At 35.9% G+C, this 17,242-nt stretch overlaps 1 protein-coding gene across 1 annotated transcript; it reads left to right on the top strand.

The window, feature by feature from the left end:
* Positions 1-213: 213 nt before the first annotated feature.
* Positions 214-15,866, top strand: LOC126823652 (E3 ubiquitin-protein ligase RFWD3). The gene is made up of 14 exons (XM_050552616.1): positions 214-361; positions 2,972-3,075; positions 4,164-4,271; positions 5,179-5,889; positions 6,213-6,298; positions 7,922-8,024; positions 8,915-9,093; positions 9,623-9,845; positions 10,199-10,362; positions 10,938-11,141; positions 12,272-12,366; positions 12,838-12,929; positions 13,710-13,898; positions 14,935-15,866. Exons 2-14 carry the CDS (start codon positions 3,004-3,006, stop codon positions 15,082-15,084), a joined length of 2,376 nt encoding a protein of 791 aa, XP_050408573.1. The 5' UTR covers positions 214-361; positions 2,972-3,003; the 3' UTR covers positions 15,085-15,866.
* Positions 15,867-17,242: the final 1,376 nt, after the last annotated feature.

The following is a 17,242-nucleotide window of genomic DNA, read 5'->3' as shown; positions in this document are numbered from 1 at the left end:
CCCCTACAAATTTATGATGAGGATATTGCCAAATGCGGTCCCCATTGTGCCTATAAAGATTGGAACCAACGGAACGTTGAGCAAAAGGCTACAGCCTGTGATGTTACAGCCATTTAACATTGAAGTCAATGGGCAATAAATTACTAGTCTGAGCCCAGATAACAGACGAGTTACCTCCCCTTGTTACGGTTTTCACGAGAAAGATACATTTTTAAAAAATAACAAATGTCTCAATTTCCGCCAATATCAAGAAAACAAATCGTTGAAAAAAATATATTTATTATGTTTCTGTAACCCTATTGATTTATATAAATCATATGGTGATAAATGGTTACCAAAGAACGTATGATTTTAGATACCGGTAATTAATGTGAAACTTGTTTTAATGAAAAATCCGACAGTCAAATCGCATTAATATTAATAAAACTTGTGTCCAAAAAGTCATCCACACAAGACTTGCCACTTGGTCTTAGCAAGAGTAACAAAAGGCAGGCATATTGAATGATTGATTGGAAAACTAAATTAAATGGATTAGAAATCAAACTACCGGCATTCATGTTTGATGTGACTCACATTTTTGTGTCTCAATATTTCATTGTTGTTGAAGATTTTGTCTTACTCATGACATTGGATTGGTTTTAATTAAACCCCTCTAACCCTGCATTTAAAGGTTTTAATCTTAAATACCTGCCCCAAACCCTAACACTAATCCTAAAATGTAAAACTGATGGAATGTAAAAGTGATGGAAATAGAAAAGGGAGTCGGATCAAATATACTATTCAAAAAAAGTAGGGGATATTTGATTTTGGGGGCACAATACTAATATATGCAAATGACTACGAAAAAAGTCACTATAGAACCTAACAGAAGAAACATTTCCAGTTACATGTGACGCCCAAACGCACCAATAGCTACCGCATGGAATGCAGGTGATGCTTGGGATCATCATGGGGGTCCACCCCAAGATTTGCACAACTCTGACTTTGAATGTTACAGTCATTGTGGCATTGAATTCCAGGGTGGAAACATCAGTTTAATTGTTTTAGTGACCAGAAAACAAATTTTGATATGCGTCGGCTTACCCAAAATGAAAGGTTACGTGCCCTTGGCATGCTACAGATCGGCACAACACAGGCGGTTGTGGCGCGGACGATGAATGTTTCTCAGTCTGTCATAAGCAGGCTATGGTCCAGATACCGTGATACACAATCTGTACAGGACAGACCACGCTCAGGTCGACCAAGGGCGACAACTCAAGCCCAGGATCGATTTATCCGTACCTTGGCCTTGAGAAATCGTGTCATCACAGCAAATCAGATCAGCGCTCGTCTTCAAACAGACACTGGTGTGAGAGTGAGTGGCCAGACGATTCGGAATCGACTGCATAGGGGTCACCTTCGCGCCCGACGTCCTCGCGTGATCCCATGTTTGAGAGATCATCACATTCAGGCAAGACATTGTTGGTGTAGGGATCGTCAACACTGGGATAATCGACGCTGGAGCAATGTGATGTTTTCAGATGAGTCAAGGTTCACTGTTGATTTTTTGGACAGACGTAGGAGGGTGTGGCGTCGTCGAAACGAGCGTTTCCAAGACGTTAACGTCATCAGACATGATCGATTTGGGGGTGGTTCTGTTATGGTGTGGGGAGGCATCACTGTTGCTGGAAGAACGGCTTTACATGTTGTTGCAGGGCGTGTTACAGGCCAGTACTACCGGGACAACATCTTGGCAGTCCATGTTGTGCCGTTCGCACGACGTCATGGCCGCCGTTTCATCTTCCAGGATGACAACGCAAGATGTCACAGGGCCAGGATCGTTACAGGTTACCTCCAACAACAGAACATCACCACATTACCTTGGCCAGCATTGAGTCCCGACCTCTCCCCCATCGAGCATGTCTGGGACATGCTTGGACAGAGGTTACGTCAACGTCAACAACGTCCTGCCAATGTCCAAGAACTTGCTGCTGCGTTGCAACAGGAATGGGACAATCTGGACCAAAATGACCTTAGACGTCTCATTAGGAGTATGCCACGTCGGATCAATGCTTGTTTGGCAAACAGAGGAGGATTTACCCGTTGTGATGCTGTGGTAACTTTGCTGTTTGACCCCGGGTATCATTTTACCCTTATAATGGTCAGTCTGTGCCTTACTTAGTCTAACGATCATTTGGAATAAATCGATGAATGTGAATTTCATTTCATTTTGTCATTTGTTTCTTCGTCAGTTTCATTAGGTGACTTTAATAACACTTAAAAATCAAATATCCCCTACTTTTTTTGAATAGTATATGATCGCCCAACTACCTAAATGTAGGCCTACCTACATTATCTAGCATTATACTGTAGATAATTTAAGTAAAAATAATTTTATTTTACTTTGCGCTATTCATGTTCTAACAATTGAGAAGAGTGATTGAACAGTTAATAAGACTCTAGTTCAATTAATAAATAAAATAAATGCCATGGGCATCACTCGGGCATGGATCATGGGTAGCACGATTCTGCCAAATCGACCCAAAATCCACCATTCCTAACTAAAGGAACTATATAGTACATTGTCATTGATGCCTTTATTATGATAAAAGAATTATATACCATAGGGGTGTGTTCAGGAATTTGAGCACAGGTCACCCAGGTGAAGGGGTCTGGGTTGGAGAATATGTCAAGTTAGACGTGAGGTCTGGGGGGTATTACAGGTAGGCCCACTAGCGAATTTTATAAAATCAAATGCTCTGAGACAATATTTCTGCTCATTTAGGTGCACATATGTATAGAATAAGTCAGAGTGAGGCCAAAATGTTTGTTCCACGTTAAATATGTCTGGGTATGCTCCTGAATTAGACTAAAAAAAACACTTCATTAAAATGTTTTAGTCTCCTTTGTTAATTATTGCACAAAAGTTAAATGGCATTCCCACTGTGACTGCTGATTATAGCTAGAAAATGATCCATGAATTTATTTTTAGGTCAGGTATCTGGTGATGACATCGTATAGAAAATGTCAGAAAATGAAACGGCTGATATAATACTGATACCACAAGATGTAGACAGAGATTATAATGATTTAATTGTAAGTGTTGATAGTTATAAATCAACATATATATTCTTACTATAGTAGACCTAGAGGCTGTAGTGTACTGCATGTACATGTATATCTATTCCACAGAGCACCTTTTGAACATTAAGGGATTAACCCAATCTATATTACTGAGAATCTCACAGATATTATTATTATTCATTTCCCCAAAGAAACTCTAAAGTCACTTTTTGGTACACCAGTAGGCTTATTCTGTAAAGATAAAGACATTTTATTTGAGAACCCGAACCTGTACCTCCCCCCCAAAAAAATGATCCCATAACACACGTACATGTAAGGTATGTTCTACATGTTGGTGCCATAAACAATGATAACTGTACATCTATATGTATTCCTAAATGTATCCTATTACACACATACGTGTATGTGACTACATGTATGTAGGTGCCAGTGGTGATAAAAAGAACAAAATCTGTGAGCTGTTTCCCGATAATATTTTGGCAGTAAAAATACTCTGAAAATGAAAGTTGTTATACGTAAACTCAATATAAGAGTCTCTGAGTAGGCTGTAGTGGTGCTTTCCAGGCACACTTCATTAACCACAGTGGCTCCCTTATATAACATGCTATTGATGAAAAAAGATCTAACTTGTTATCTCTTCATTTCAATACATCTGTCTTCATTAGCCCAGCCGGAGGGTTGGATGGCTGAATGGTTAGCACGTGCGCGCTGTATCATAAGGTCTGTCATTGAGTCAACTGGCAGGGTTTCGATTCCCCGGTTGTGTGTGACAAGGAGTGGGGTTGCATGTCCAAACTTGTGGGTTTTCTCCGAATCTTTCGGTTTCCTCCCACTGCTAGAGACCCCTATGCGCAAGCGAATTATTGAAATAAAATTAAATCATGTGTTAGTCCTGAAATGACATAGTTCATGTTGAGTTTAGTTTCCCCTCTCTCTCTCTCTCTCTCTCTCTCTCTCTCTCGCTCTCTCTCTCTCTCTCTCTATATATATATATATATATATATATATATATGGACCTGGCTATAAGTGGTGATGTATGTTGTACATAAGACTGGACAAAGTCATTATAATTTCTGTAATAATTTGTTTAAATTGAACAGGTACTAGGTCTAGATGAAGATAATGATGATAATCCTATAGAAATAGATTCAGATACAGGTACAGATAGTGATATACTTTTCTCGGAAGGTACTGATGAAGATGTTGAGGTAATCATATTATTTATCAATATTGACAGCCAGAAGTTGTACTCACGCTGAATAGTTTAAGGCATGCGCTTTAGATCATTAGGTCTGTTATTGAGTCAAGAGGTGTGCTTTCGATATCACTCTTGTACATGACAACAGATATGGTCGTCTATCCAACCTTGTGGGTTTTCTCCCACTGCTAAAGAACCTACTGCACACATAGAAATAAAAGTGACTGTTGGACATCTATGAAGAGCTGGTGCAAATGTTGCTATCTGGGTAATTTTTCCCTCATAGCATGATTCGTTTTCATCAGCCCAGTTTATGCAGAAAAATTGGATTCTAACTAAACCACATTTCATTTATGATTATTGTGTCTGCCTTTTAACATTCTACTTTCCCTCATATCATATGGGGGATCACGTGGCTAAGTGGGTAAGGCGCTGGCTCGCTAGTCTGGAGGTCGGGTGTTCGATCCCTGCATTGGCCGAGAAAGTTCATCTCGATTTTCCGGCGTGGTTTCCCCTTGTCAGTGATGCAGAACGGAGGGCCTGACAAGGACAGTTGCCTAGTTGTTCGGATGGGACGGAAAACCGAGGTCCCGTGTACACATTGGCGTGCACGTAAAAGATCCCTTGGCAGTTGGAATTTGATATAAGAGTAGGCCGTAGCGCAGCTGCCCGGGCAAAATTTCCCTCATAGCACACTGTATGGCGTATGCCCGTCTTCAATTAGCCCAGGTTAGGTGCAGAAGAGTAGGACGTTAAACCCCATTTCATTTCATTTCTCATATCATATGCTCGTCTTCATTAGACCAGTCTATGCAGTTAAATAGGACGTTAAACCCCAGTTCGTTTCATTTCAGCAAGTTTAAAGTAATTCAGGATTTAGTCAGCTTTGTTTTAAAATATATTTGTTATCATTATAGGTTGAGATTATTCGCCCCCCTAATCCAGTACCGGTACCTCAACACTTGATCAACTATGAAAATGAAATTGAAAATAATGATGCTGTACCATCACTTCCTGTGTTCCCACACTTCATCAACCATGAAATTGAAAATAATGACACTGTACCACCTCTTCCTGTGTTCCCACCAGGATTGGCCTTACCCACAGCCCCGGGTACGTCAGAGACAGACACAAATAGCCATAATTCAGGGGATAATTTAAATGTGGTTACCATTCCTACCCCTCGAATTGATCATAATATAAGAGCTACCTCAGTTCAAGACACAGTTCTTCCAATACCTAGTGTTGTTGATGATAATATACTAACAACTAATGATAGTCCAGTTTCGGAAATCCAATCTTTACCTCAACCTCAAGAAGTGGAGGTGGGACCTGTAAATATAGATAATGTTCTACCAGTGGCATCGACTAGCGGTGCCTCAAGAACCATTCCTCATTCCACATCAATCGGTGCTCAATTGTCTCCCCTTCCGGCCTCTATTGCTACTGCCACACCCAGACCTGTGATAAATAGCCCTTCAAGATCCCCAGCCCAGTCTCGTGAAGTGAGAGTATTAATCGATCAGAATCAATCCATTGATGAGTTTAGATCACCTAAAAAACGAAAATTGATGTCCCCGGTGAGGAAGAAGTCACCCGAGAAAGAGGAATCTGATGATGAGGGTAACGTAAGTTCTTATTTTATAGTATCCATCTCTAAATTCTAGGAATGTTGGTGCCAATTTCATACTCAGCTTACCTGAAATTAGCCCTCCATCTTGATCCAGTATTGTTATGCCAATGTCTATCAACATCCTAAATATCTTGTGGATAAAACTAAACCAAGATTTTTTAAGAATATTGGTGATTCTTACCAACACAGTAAATGTATGAAACGTCCAATAAAAATCCAGACCAATACAGAGCTGATCGAAAAATGTCATAAACCTTTTTGATTGGCTGCTATATCATCAGTGTCGCAGTAAATACTTGACATTATATATAATTTCAGACTTGTCCTATTTGTTTTGAATTGTGGACAACATCTGGTATTCATCGATTGATATCACTGAAATGTGGTCATTTGTTTGGTCAGAGGTAAATCAAGACTTCTATTCTCTTCTAGCTTATTGAAAAGAGTCCACACAGCATTAAACATTCATAAGCTGCATGTGCATTTGTGGTGGATTAAGGGAGATGCTGCCTGGGCTGAAACCAGGGGCTCTAATTGTTCATGTGTAAAATAAAATTCATATGCGGATAGACCAGATGAGGGAGTGGTGCCAACTGTTAGCAGCGTGGTTTATGGGGGGATACTAAACATTGTACCGAGATCTTATTTAATGCTACGTTGCTTCAACATAAGATGTACCTTATTTTTCGGGGTATAAGTCGATACTTTTTTCTGCTGAAGTCCGGCCTTCGACTTATATACGGATGAAGGTAAAATATGACATCTTGAAAATTTTTTTTAAATAACCGTAGCTCCACTATGTCGCACGCACTATCGTCTAAAAGAAAACTAATTATTACACTATTCCAATTGAAATATTTGTAGATGTTTCGTAGCTTGTTTATTTCTTTATTTAAAAACATACCCCTTCAAAATATTATCATCATCCCGAGAATATGCCATCTTAATAGAATCTTTACTCGTCAAAATTGGCACATTTCCATTTCTCGCAATTTCACGCATCTCGGGTGGTTTCTACTTTTAGTTTTCTGTTAGATTAACCAATCATACAATATGCATTGTTTTATTCTATTTTTAGTAACATACTTTATAACCACGTTTGATTAGAAACAAAGCCTACATTGTATTATATTTATTGTATATATTGAAATAAAAACTAGTTCAAATAAACCAAGAGCACAACTTGGAATATTACTAAAGTTTGTCCTACATTTATAAACTGATTATTTTACATAAATTAATTAATATTATGGGCCAATTTTTCTTTGCGTACACCGGCACTGTATTAGACAAGGATAACAGTCCGGAAACTCGATAATAGATTGCTACTGTGAAGTTGAAAAACATTCGTCTTATATACCGCAGTCCTTCATGTTTATAAAATTGTGCAGGAGCCATAAAAAGCTCTTGATATCTTGAATATATGCAGTTTAAAAGTAAACAAAAACTGAAAGTAGTTTATTAATCTCAATATTTAGGAGAGCGATTTAGCTAATTTGCAGGAGTCTTTAATGACTCCTTCGAAGGAAAGCCGACGTGCGTCGAGAGGAGCAGGAGCGAAAGCTCACCTTAAACGTGAAGGACTATACCGCATCGACTTATATATGGATGGAGGTTGGAAAAACAGTAAAATATGATGATTCGACTTATACTCCACATCGACTTACACCCCATAAAATATGGTAATAATAATACAAATAAAAATAAGTAGACAGACAGACAGACAGATAGATAGAATAAGTGATTATATTAATAATCATGTGGATGAAATTGAATATCATTACAATTCAATTCAATAGAATTTCTTGCTTACTGACGTAGTTATCAATTTGATGGAAGGACCCCCGTTTCAATTACAGTCCATGGTCCCTTACAACCATAATCAGATCCCACTCTGATGCACATAAACTTGTTTTAGTGACTTTCTCAATATCTCAATATTAATTTTTTACCATTTAGCGTCACATTCACCATTCTTGTAGTTTCTATGATCATTGTAAATTTTTACGGGTATGATTTTGTTGTAGTTGTATCCAGAAATGGTTAAAAGGTCAAGGTGGTAAATGTCCACAGTGTAATGCCAAAGCGAAACGTCAAGATATTCGACTGGTTTATGCGAAGTCTATACGAGTAAGTCATTATTTATAATTGTCAAATCATAACAATTTTAGATGTACCTGATAAAATGTCTGGCACTGACATGAATGATGATGATGTACCTGACATTCTTCGTGTTTGTTTCTGACAGGTATAAAAACATAAAGAAAAACCAAGAACAATTTGTGCCAGACATAAGGAGAGGTGCCAGACATTGTCAGTGACATGTCACTTATTCCTATATGACAGGGGCGGTGGATGGCCGTATGGTTAGCCCGTGTGCGCTGTATGATAAGGCCTGTCAACTGACGTGGTTTCGAATCCCCGGTTGTACGTGACAAGGAGTATGGTGGCCTGTCCAACCTTGTGGGTTTTCTCCGGGTCCTCATGTTTCCTCCCACTGCTAAAGACCCCTTTGCACAAGTGAATTATTTAAATAAAATTAACCCATATGTAAGTCCCGAAATGACCTAGTTTTTGTTGAGTGAGTGGACGTTAACACCCCCCTCTCTCTCTCTCTCTCTCGCTCTCTCTCTCTCCCCAGATGACAGATGATAATTGGGTATTATGGATCTCAACATCATGTTGTGATTAAGCTTGCATCAGTTTATTCTCAGAAGTGGGGATTGGGTGGCTGAATGGTCTAAGGTCTGTCTTTCAGTCAAGTGTCATGTTCTTGATTCCCCACTTTCCTGTCCAGCCTTGTGGACTTTCTCTCGGTCACCCAGTTTCCTCCCACTGCTAAAGACCCTTACACACAAGCAAATTATTAAAATAAAATTGAACCATATGTTATTCCCAAAAGATCTAGTTTGCGATGAGTGGGGTTAAACCCTTCTCTCTCTCTCTCTCTCTCTCTCTCTCTCTCTCTCTGCCTTGTTTTATGACATGTTATGAAACTTCTCTCTGTGTGTATTTGTTAGGCATTAGACACTAGTGAAAGGGATAGAGCATTACAAGAACTGGCAGCAGAAAAAGAAGCCAAACGGAAAACTGAATTAGAAGCAGCTCAGATCCGATTAAAATATCATCAAACATTGGAAGAATGTAAGACATTACGTATTGAACAGGACAGATTAAGAAGAGAAATGGCATTAATGAGGTATGAGCTGACTTATTTTATTAGACAATTCTGGAAGACTGACCACATGACTGATATCAGGTGTATCATAAACTGTTGCCATATACTGCCTTGTACATGACACTTTCCATAGGATTATCAGAATAGTGTCACATTTTTCAGAATGAATGTTGTGCTATGGCTGGCATCTCATGCTATCTTGGTATGATGGTAGAGTTCGATTCTGTTATGGTAGAGTACCTTTAGTAGTAAAAAAAATGCTGTTATTGAACCTTGTTTCTGTTCAATTATTATAGGAAATGTTTTATAGAAATTGTTTCCTGTGTGACATTTGTAGTTTTCAGTCGCCAGATAGACTTAAATTTTGTACTTATGATCAGTACCTGTATTTTTTATTATGTTGTGTTTTTTGAGCAGAGTGGGGATGTGCTCACTCTGAATGAATTAAAAACTATATTTTGTTGTACGTAACAGTCCATTTACACCTGTTTTTATTTGACTATGTTGTTAAATGTAAAATGATAATGAGTATTATTTTCTATTTAAACAGATCTCAGTCTAATTCTGGTAGTAACACTAGTTTCTCCCTGACTCAACCTTCAACAAGTGCACATGTACAATCTGTGTGTAAATGTGAGTTTATACATGATCGAGTAATAAACATATCTGATGTTGGTAAATGTCGAGTTCTTGCCTTTAGTTCATCATTAGCTGCTCTGTTAGTTAGTCAGCCATCTGCTAGTCAACTCTTTAAAGGTTTTGGTATTAAAAAGGTAACTGACTTTTAAATATTTTCATTTTGTATTATTTCTTAGATTCATTATGTGTGGTTTAATGGTCAAGATTGAGACATTAAGTAATATATTGATACTGCACGAGGGTATTAGTCCGAGTGATGTTTCACTATATTATGCAACGTCTTGCTCAAGGCCATTATTGTTTTATTAATTAGTTATATATTTTATTGATTAGTTTTATATTTTATTAATTATTTATATACATTATTTTATTAATTAATTGTATATTTTATTAATTAGTTTCATATTTTATTAATTAGTTACATATTTTATTAATTAAAATAATTAGGCTCATATTTTATTAATTAATTTTTTTCTATTATGAACAGATCAGTACAATTGATTTTAAAACATCCCAGTATTTAACAATACATTCTAAAGTTATAAGAGATATATGTTTTCACCCGGTATATGATGATGGTATTTTACTCAGTTGTGGTATGGATAAATGTATTAAAATGACCAGTATAATGAGTAATACAGTTGTACAATCGTGAGTATCGTATAGGTTTTCATTTTTTTGAAAAGTTAAATTTTGAGTGGCTGATGTTCATTGGCATTTATTGGACATCTTTGTAAATATTGTACAGAATTGAACCATATTTTACTGATATATTCCTGTTCATGATTTAACTTTCACAATCCTGTAGTTTGCAAGGGATTCAAAATCCTTCAACTGACCATCAGTGCTTGAAAAACAACATGTCGAAGTTAACAGATTGGACACAAAGAATAGATGTGATGATTTTCAGTAAACCAATGCTATATTTTCATTTACATTGCACACATTCATACTCAAAATCTCCATATGCAACTAAGCTGACTTGTTATTTGTCTCATTTATCCAGTCTATGCCCAGTTGAGAAATCAATCTGCCAGTCATTTGACATGTCAGAAAATACAAATATTTAAATTCATCTCACTTCCAGTTTGTCAACTGTTTTCAGTTTAAGTGTATATATTTTATTAAAGCATAAATAAAGGACAGGAAAGTGCACAAATGGCAAAAATCCCTATAAAATGTCTGAAAATAGAGTAATGTAAATGGGTTAAATATATATATTACAGTTATGAAAGTACTCTACCTATTTGGAGTTGTGTATGGAATACTGATAATAAGTCATATTTTTATGCTGGTCTACAGAACGGTACAGTATTAGAGTTTGATACAAGGAATACATCCGAAGCTGTACAAGAGATAAATAAAGAAGGCAGTAAATCACCAGTTGTAGCTTTACAATATATACCTAAAGATGATACAGCTGACTTTAAGTTAGTTTATTTGACATATAATTCAAGGCTGTGACAAATTAACTCGTTACAGAAAGTAATGCTCTCAGGCACTACCTGTACAGTTGTAGCTTTAAAGTATATACCTAAAGATGATACAACTGACTTTAAGTCAGTTTATTTTACATATTAAAGATGTATTATTTTAAGAGCTAAATTTGCCAAATGCAGATCTTTCTTTTGGAGTTAAATGTGATATAAATTATTTTAATTAGACATTTATTTACATGACAAGCCAATAATCAAGTCTCTAGATCATCGTATTGATGTGATTTTGAACGGATTGAAACATACTCGCTATTTAATAATTTAATTTAAAAATGGGTAACTGAGACTGTTTATTATTGTGACAATGGTAGCAATAAAAATTGAGACTTTGACTGAAATTTACTTTATTCTGAGAGAAGATATGAATGTTTTAAGTTTGACAATAATAGTGTAGTCTCAATTGTCATTGCTACGAAAACCGAAGTCTCTATTTTCCATTTTAGTGTTAACTGCTTAAATGGTGCATGTGTTCTCATCCAATTAATAAATGAAATGAAATGAAATGGGGTTTAACAGCCTACTGTCGTGCTCCGAGCTGGGCTAATGAAGACTGGCATACGCCATACAGTGTGCTATGAGGGAAATTTTGCCCGGACAGCGGCAGTGCGGCCTCCTCTTATATCGAATTCCAACTGTCAAGGGATCTTTTACGTGCACACCAATGTGTACATGGGACCTCGGTTTATCGTAACGTCCGACTGACTAGACAGCTTTCCTTGTCAAGCCCTCCATCACAGACAAGGGGGAACCACGCCCGAAAATCTGGATGAACTTTCTCTGCCAAAGCAGGGATCGAACACCCACCTCCAGGCTAGTGAGCCAGCGTCTTACCCACTTAGCCATCGTGACCCCTCATCAAATTAATATTGCAGCAATATAGATCATTCATTTGCTTATGAATTACTTATGCCTGTAAATGGTATTAAGAGCTTCAAAAGAAGTATGCATGTATACTGCATCTTTTCCATGACACATTTGGATATAAAATATTCAACTGAAGATTGACAATCCGAGATATTTGAATAAAGAGTGATATAAGTTGTCTATTGTTGTTTTTTTTCCAGGCATGAAGGATTATTGGTAGGTCAGTTAGACAGAACAAGTTTTTATGAGAAAAAGACAGACAATGAAATGAGACTTCATCTTCTGCCACTGGATGGTAAGTATGACACAGAATTAAATCTTATTCATTCTTTTATAAATATTTGAATGGTAAGGTCATTTTTAAGGTTTGTCATGTCATATTTCTATTTGAATAAAAGAAAAACTCTCCATGAATAGGATTTGAGATATTTGTATTCGTAGTGAACCATATGAAAATATGGATTACTCGACTTCCCGGGAAAAAATAGAGAAAAATAATCATTTATACATTGAATTTCAAAAATGTCTGAAACTACTGCCTCGGATCCCTCGACTGTATCAAACCATGTGAGTCACAGAAACGAGTATATGACCTTTAATTAGTTCACAGCTATCTATGTGACACAACTGCTTCTGGCACTACCGGGAACAGTAGTTTCAGTATTCTTCCCCCCCCCCCTCCCCTGCAAGTCTTTAATTAATAGGATATGCCTTATATGTTTTAATTAAAGTTTTAAAATAGTAAGATCTCTTCTTTCTAATTTAGGTAGTTTAACAAGTTTATGTTTTGAACGTTCAACACGTCAACTGCTGGCCAGTTTTAGACCGTCTGCTAAATATCCATATGCTAGACATCAGGTAATTGTTTATAAATAGAAGTACATCAATACATTCTATTAAAGCGGAAATTGTAAATTTTCTAAGAAAGTCAAAACGTAATTATTTCTGTCTTTTGCTCAATAGGTTGTCAACTCACAATTATACGATCATAGGTGTCATTCTCACACTTAAAACTCATTTACACAGGAAATAATAACACAATTACCTCCCAATTACCTCCCTTGTTTTCTATTCTCCACCATGGAGTAGCTTTTTCAAACGTTTGAAAATGAAGAGGAAAATAATATTTTTGCCAATTTCTCAGCTGGCCATAGTGAATTATAGGATTAATAGGATTATTCTTTAACAAGGTAGGACTGTTTATGGATACCATCTATTTTCAGGCTTTATTTTAATAAATTTTAAAAATATAACTTAAAACTTTGCAATTTCCGCTTTAATTACACTATATACTAAATATATATTCTATAGGGCCCAAAAAGTCAATTGGAATGATAAAGAAAAATGAGTTTTACGGTGCGCACACAATTATGTGAATTCAAATACTTTCAAGGCTATTGAATCAGATGTTTTTGTATTTATTATTTGATGTCAATTAAAACTAATATTTTTTCTCTGCTATGAAATAATTACTGATATTACCAGTGATATTTTAATGAAATCCACAAACAAAATGTGATTGTGAAAATGCCTGTCAACACCTGAATGGTGCCTGACAATGTTTATGACGGGTGATTTATTTCCAGGCCTGTAGCATATTTTAACATCATTAACATATATGTATAAATATTTTGCCAGATCTGTAGGATGACAACAGGAAGTGATTTAAGTGAATCCCAATCAATGGATGATATATGTTCATGTACTCCAGTTCATACATTTAAAGGTAGTAAAACACAAGCTGTATTATCTAGATCAACTTTATTTCCTACTGGTGATGATGCTGATAGATTAATAGTCTGTGGTGGAGATGAACCATCTTCAATGGTAAGATACAAGCTCAATATCTAATATTATTAGGTGGTACTCAATGGCATGTGGGATGGAGTGTGCAGCCCTAATCAGCTGTCTAAATTTCATTTGATTACCTTTACTCAATCCAAAGTTATAATCAAAAATATGTTTTCGACTAGAACATCCCTTTAAGCAATTCAGTATAGAAAACATTAATACAATTTACTTGAACAGTTTTACTTTGTCAATAAACCTACTTTTTACCTGTATATTTTCCTGTTTTGAAGGTTGGTACAGGGAAGTAAGATGTTAAACTTCATTTCATGTGTTATGTGTTATCGTAGATTAATTTGTTTATTACACTTTCCAGTTAATAAATGCCACTAAAAAATTGTAATAGTATTCTTTGAACTTCAGTATTCCAACGTGTTCGACCTATGAAATGTTTTCAGTAATCTGCTTTCAGTTTAATAAGGTTTTTAGGGTGAGAGAAATTTTGTTTAACATCCACTTGACACAAGCCAGGTCATTTTAGGACTAATATATGGTTCAATTTTATTTCAATAATCAGCTTGCGTGTGGGGGCCTTTAGCAGTGCGATGAAACCAGAGGACCTTAGAGCTTGGACAGGCAATTCTACTCCTTGTTACGTACAAGCTGGGAATCGAAACCAAGCCATCTGACTCAATGACAGACCTAATGGTCTAAAGTGCTCTCCTTACACTATTCACTCACCCATCCCCCTGGTATTGAGGTTAATCAGTCCATGTGCAATATTTGAGACGTTTATATTTTGTTTGTATTTATAGGTGTAAACATGGTGACTGTAATTATATTTTGTTTGTATTTATAGGTGTAAACATGGTGACTGTAATTATATTTTGTTTGTATTTATAGGTTTAAATATGGTGACTAATTATATTTTGTTTGTATTTGTGAGTGTAAACATGGTGACTGTAATTATATTTTGTTTGTATTTATAGGTTTAAACATGGTGACTGTAATTATATTTTGTTTGTATTGACGTTTATACATGGTGATTGTAATTATATTTTGTTTGTATTTATAGGTGTATACATGGGATAGTATAAGTGGTAAACAGTTACAGAGAATATCAAGTGGTGGAGTACCAGTAGATATAACATCAATCCAACTTAATGATAGAAAATATCTAGCTGCTTTAACTGATAAACATGTTAAAATATTTAAATGGCAATAATTACATTAAATACTCCCAATAACAATTTCAGTGTGCCTGACATTCCTATATGCTTCTCCAGATTATGGCAGTATGATGTTTTGAAAGGATTTGTAGAGTGTTAAAATACAGATGTGACATCATCCTTCGATGTTCGCGTATCATTATTTCAAATAATGTACAAGGCACAGACAACGTTTCAATCATAAATTATTGAAATGGATGTGCCAGATAATGTCTGTACTGTAAATTGTTTAATAATCTTATGCAAGACATTGTGTAATATATGGATCAACACTCGGGCTGATGTCCTCGTGCAGTATCAATTTATTACTTATTGATTCGCACTAGACCATTAAACTAATGCATAAATCTGCACAAGCAGTAAGTTTAGCCACTAAGTGGCTCAATGACTATGACAGTAAATTAAAGAAAACTGTTTTGAGACCATTTCAAAAGTGGAACCATGTGATACTGCATCTAAACATGCAGTCAGTTCAGCAGACGTGCACATTAAACCAGCCAATAGAAGGTTATAGAAGTGACCCAATAAACATTTCTTGTAAAGCTGTGGTTAAATAGGGAAACTTGAAACCACTTCACATTTCATTACCAATAGTTAAGTGGATATAGCACTACTCAAGTTTAATTGTTAGCATGTTTGTAATATTTTGCATTTTTATGTATTCATAAAACACAAAAAAAAAATGTTTTTAAGATAGTACTTGAAAGATTATTTTTGTAGTTTTATTTAACTGTGTATTTCTATATGAAAATATGTACATAAATATATATCTAAATAACTTAGTTTTTATATTGATAGAAACTCTATCTGAATGAGATAAAACACGGCTGTTTTAACATAACATTGGGATTTTCATTGTTGGTTCCCAGGGGTAGAGATATCATCAGTAGAAGGCTTCATATAGTTTGTACAACTTATTACAGCCTTCACGTCATACTCTAAATTTTTCATTACTAATTTTGATTGGTCCAGGACCCACTTCGATGTAGTAAAAATTGCAGTCATTCTTCAGGAACATGAGATAAAGACTGCTTGCACCATCTTGTTGATGGGAAGTGAGTGAAAAACTGAGATCCCATGACAGATGCAGAGAAAAGATCTTGATGTAATGACTAAGCAACTGTTTGTCTTCAAATGACCATGTTACAGTTCTTGCATTTCCTCTATCAGGTTATAATAGTAAGTGCAGGAGGAGTGCACTACACACAAAACAAAACCATTTATGATCCACTGTGTTTTTATACGCCCACATTTTCATGTGGATGTATATTGTCGTCGACCCTGTCCATTAGGATGACTGTCTGTCCGTCTGTACACAATTTGTTTGTGGACACCCTATAGGTCACAATTTTTATCCGATTTTGACGAAAATTGAAAGATCTTGGTTCCTATCGATATTCGCACATATTGGATCGTAACTTCCTGGATTGTACAAAATATCGTAGAGGACACAATTTTTATCCTATGTAAAAAAACGTTCGAATATATCACAGTTACACAGTTGACTTCGAAAAGCATGAAAATAGAGAAGGACAAAATGACTGCTACATGTACACACATAGTGTAAAAGTATGAATTACCAAGGTAGAAGACCCTCTAGAAGTCACAATTTTTATCCGAAACTTAAAATATATGTGTATATCCAAGAGATCTTGGTTCCTTTTGATATTCGTGCATATCGGACCGTAAATGATCGTACCAAAAGTCACATTTTGTTTTTTTAGCGTGTTCTCTATTGAGCTCTTAGTAAATGTGGGGGGATTTTACCTGGCAATGGCTAGTTGCATACTAATTCCACAAAGTATAAAAACATATAACACACACAAACTGCTATCTGTGCAAAATAACCATTAAGAGCGATAATTAATCTCCAGATTATGTAGAATTTCAAGTTTAAAGATAGGTTGCCAGGCAATGAAACATATGCCCACAGCAACTTGGTCATCCGGGCAGTCAACAAGGCTTGTCGCATATTTTTGTTTTGTCAGTAATGAAAACATTTACAACACACTAAAATCTGATTACGAGTAAGAAACCATTAAGTAATTATCAGAAATCATAAAAATTTGATTTGTTTGTCGCGTGACCTTAAACACTGTGTTAAAATTTATATCAACTTTAGCCACTAGTGCGTTCAAAAGATTTCTCAAGTGA

Source organism: Patella vulgata, chromosome 6 (assembly GCF_932274485.2).
Source record: "Patella vulgata chromosome 6, xgPatVulg1.2, whole genome shotgun sequence".
NCBI classification, from domain to species: domain Eukaryota; kingdom Metazoa; phylum Mollusca; class Gastropoda; family Patellidae; genus Patella; species Patella vulgata.
The sequence above is the reverse complement of the archived record's forward strand: the minus strand, read 5'-3'. Positions and strand labels throughout refer to the sequence as shown.

Excerpts from the sequence above, each read along its gene's own strand:
- LOC126823652 (XM_050552616.1), top strand. The coding sequence starts at position 3,004 with ATGTCAGAAAATGAAACGGCTGATATAATACTGATACCACAAGATGTA. Across the intron at positions 5,890-6,212 it reads AATCTGATGATGAGGGTAAC|ACTTGTCCTATTTGTTTTGA; the intron begins GTAAGTTCTTAT and ends ATATAATTTCAG. Across the intron at positions 13,899-14,934 it reads GAGATGAACCATCTTCAATG|GTGTATACATGGGATAGTAT; the intron begins GTAAGATACAAG and ends TTGTATTTATAG.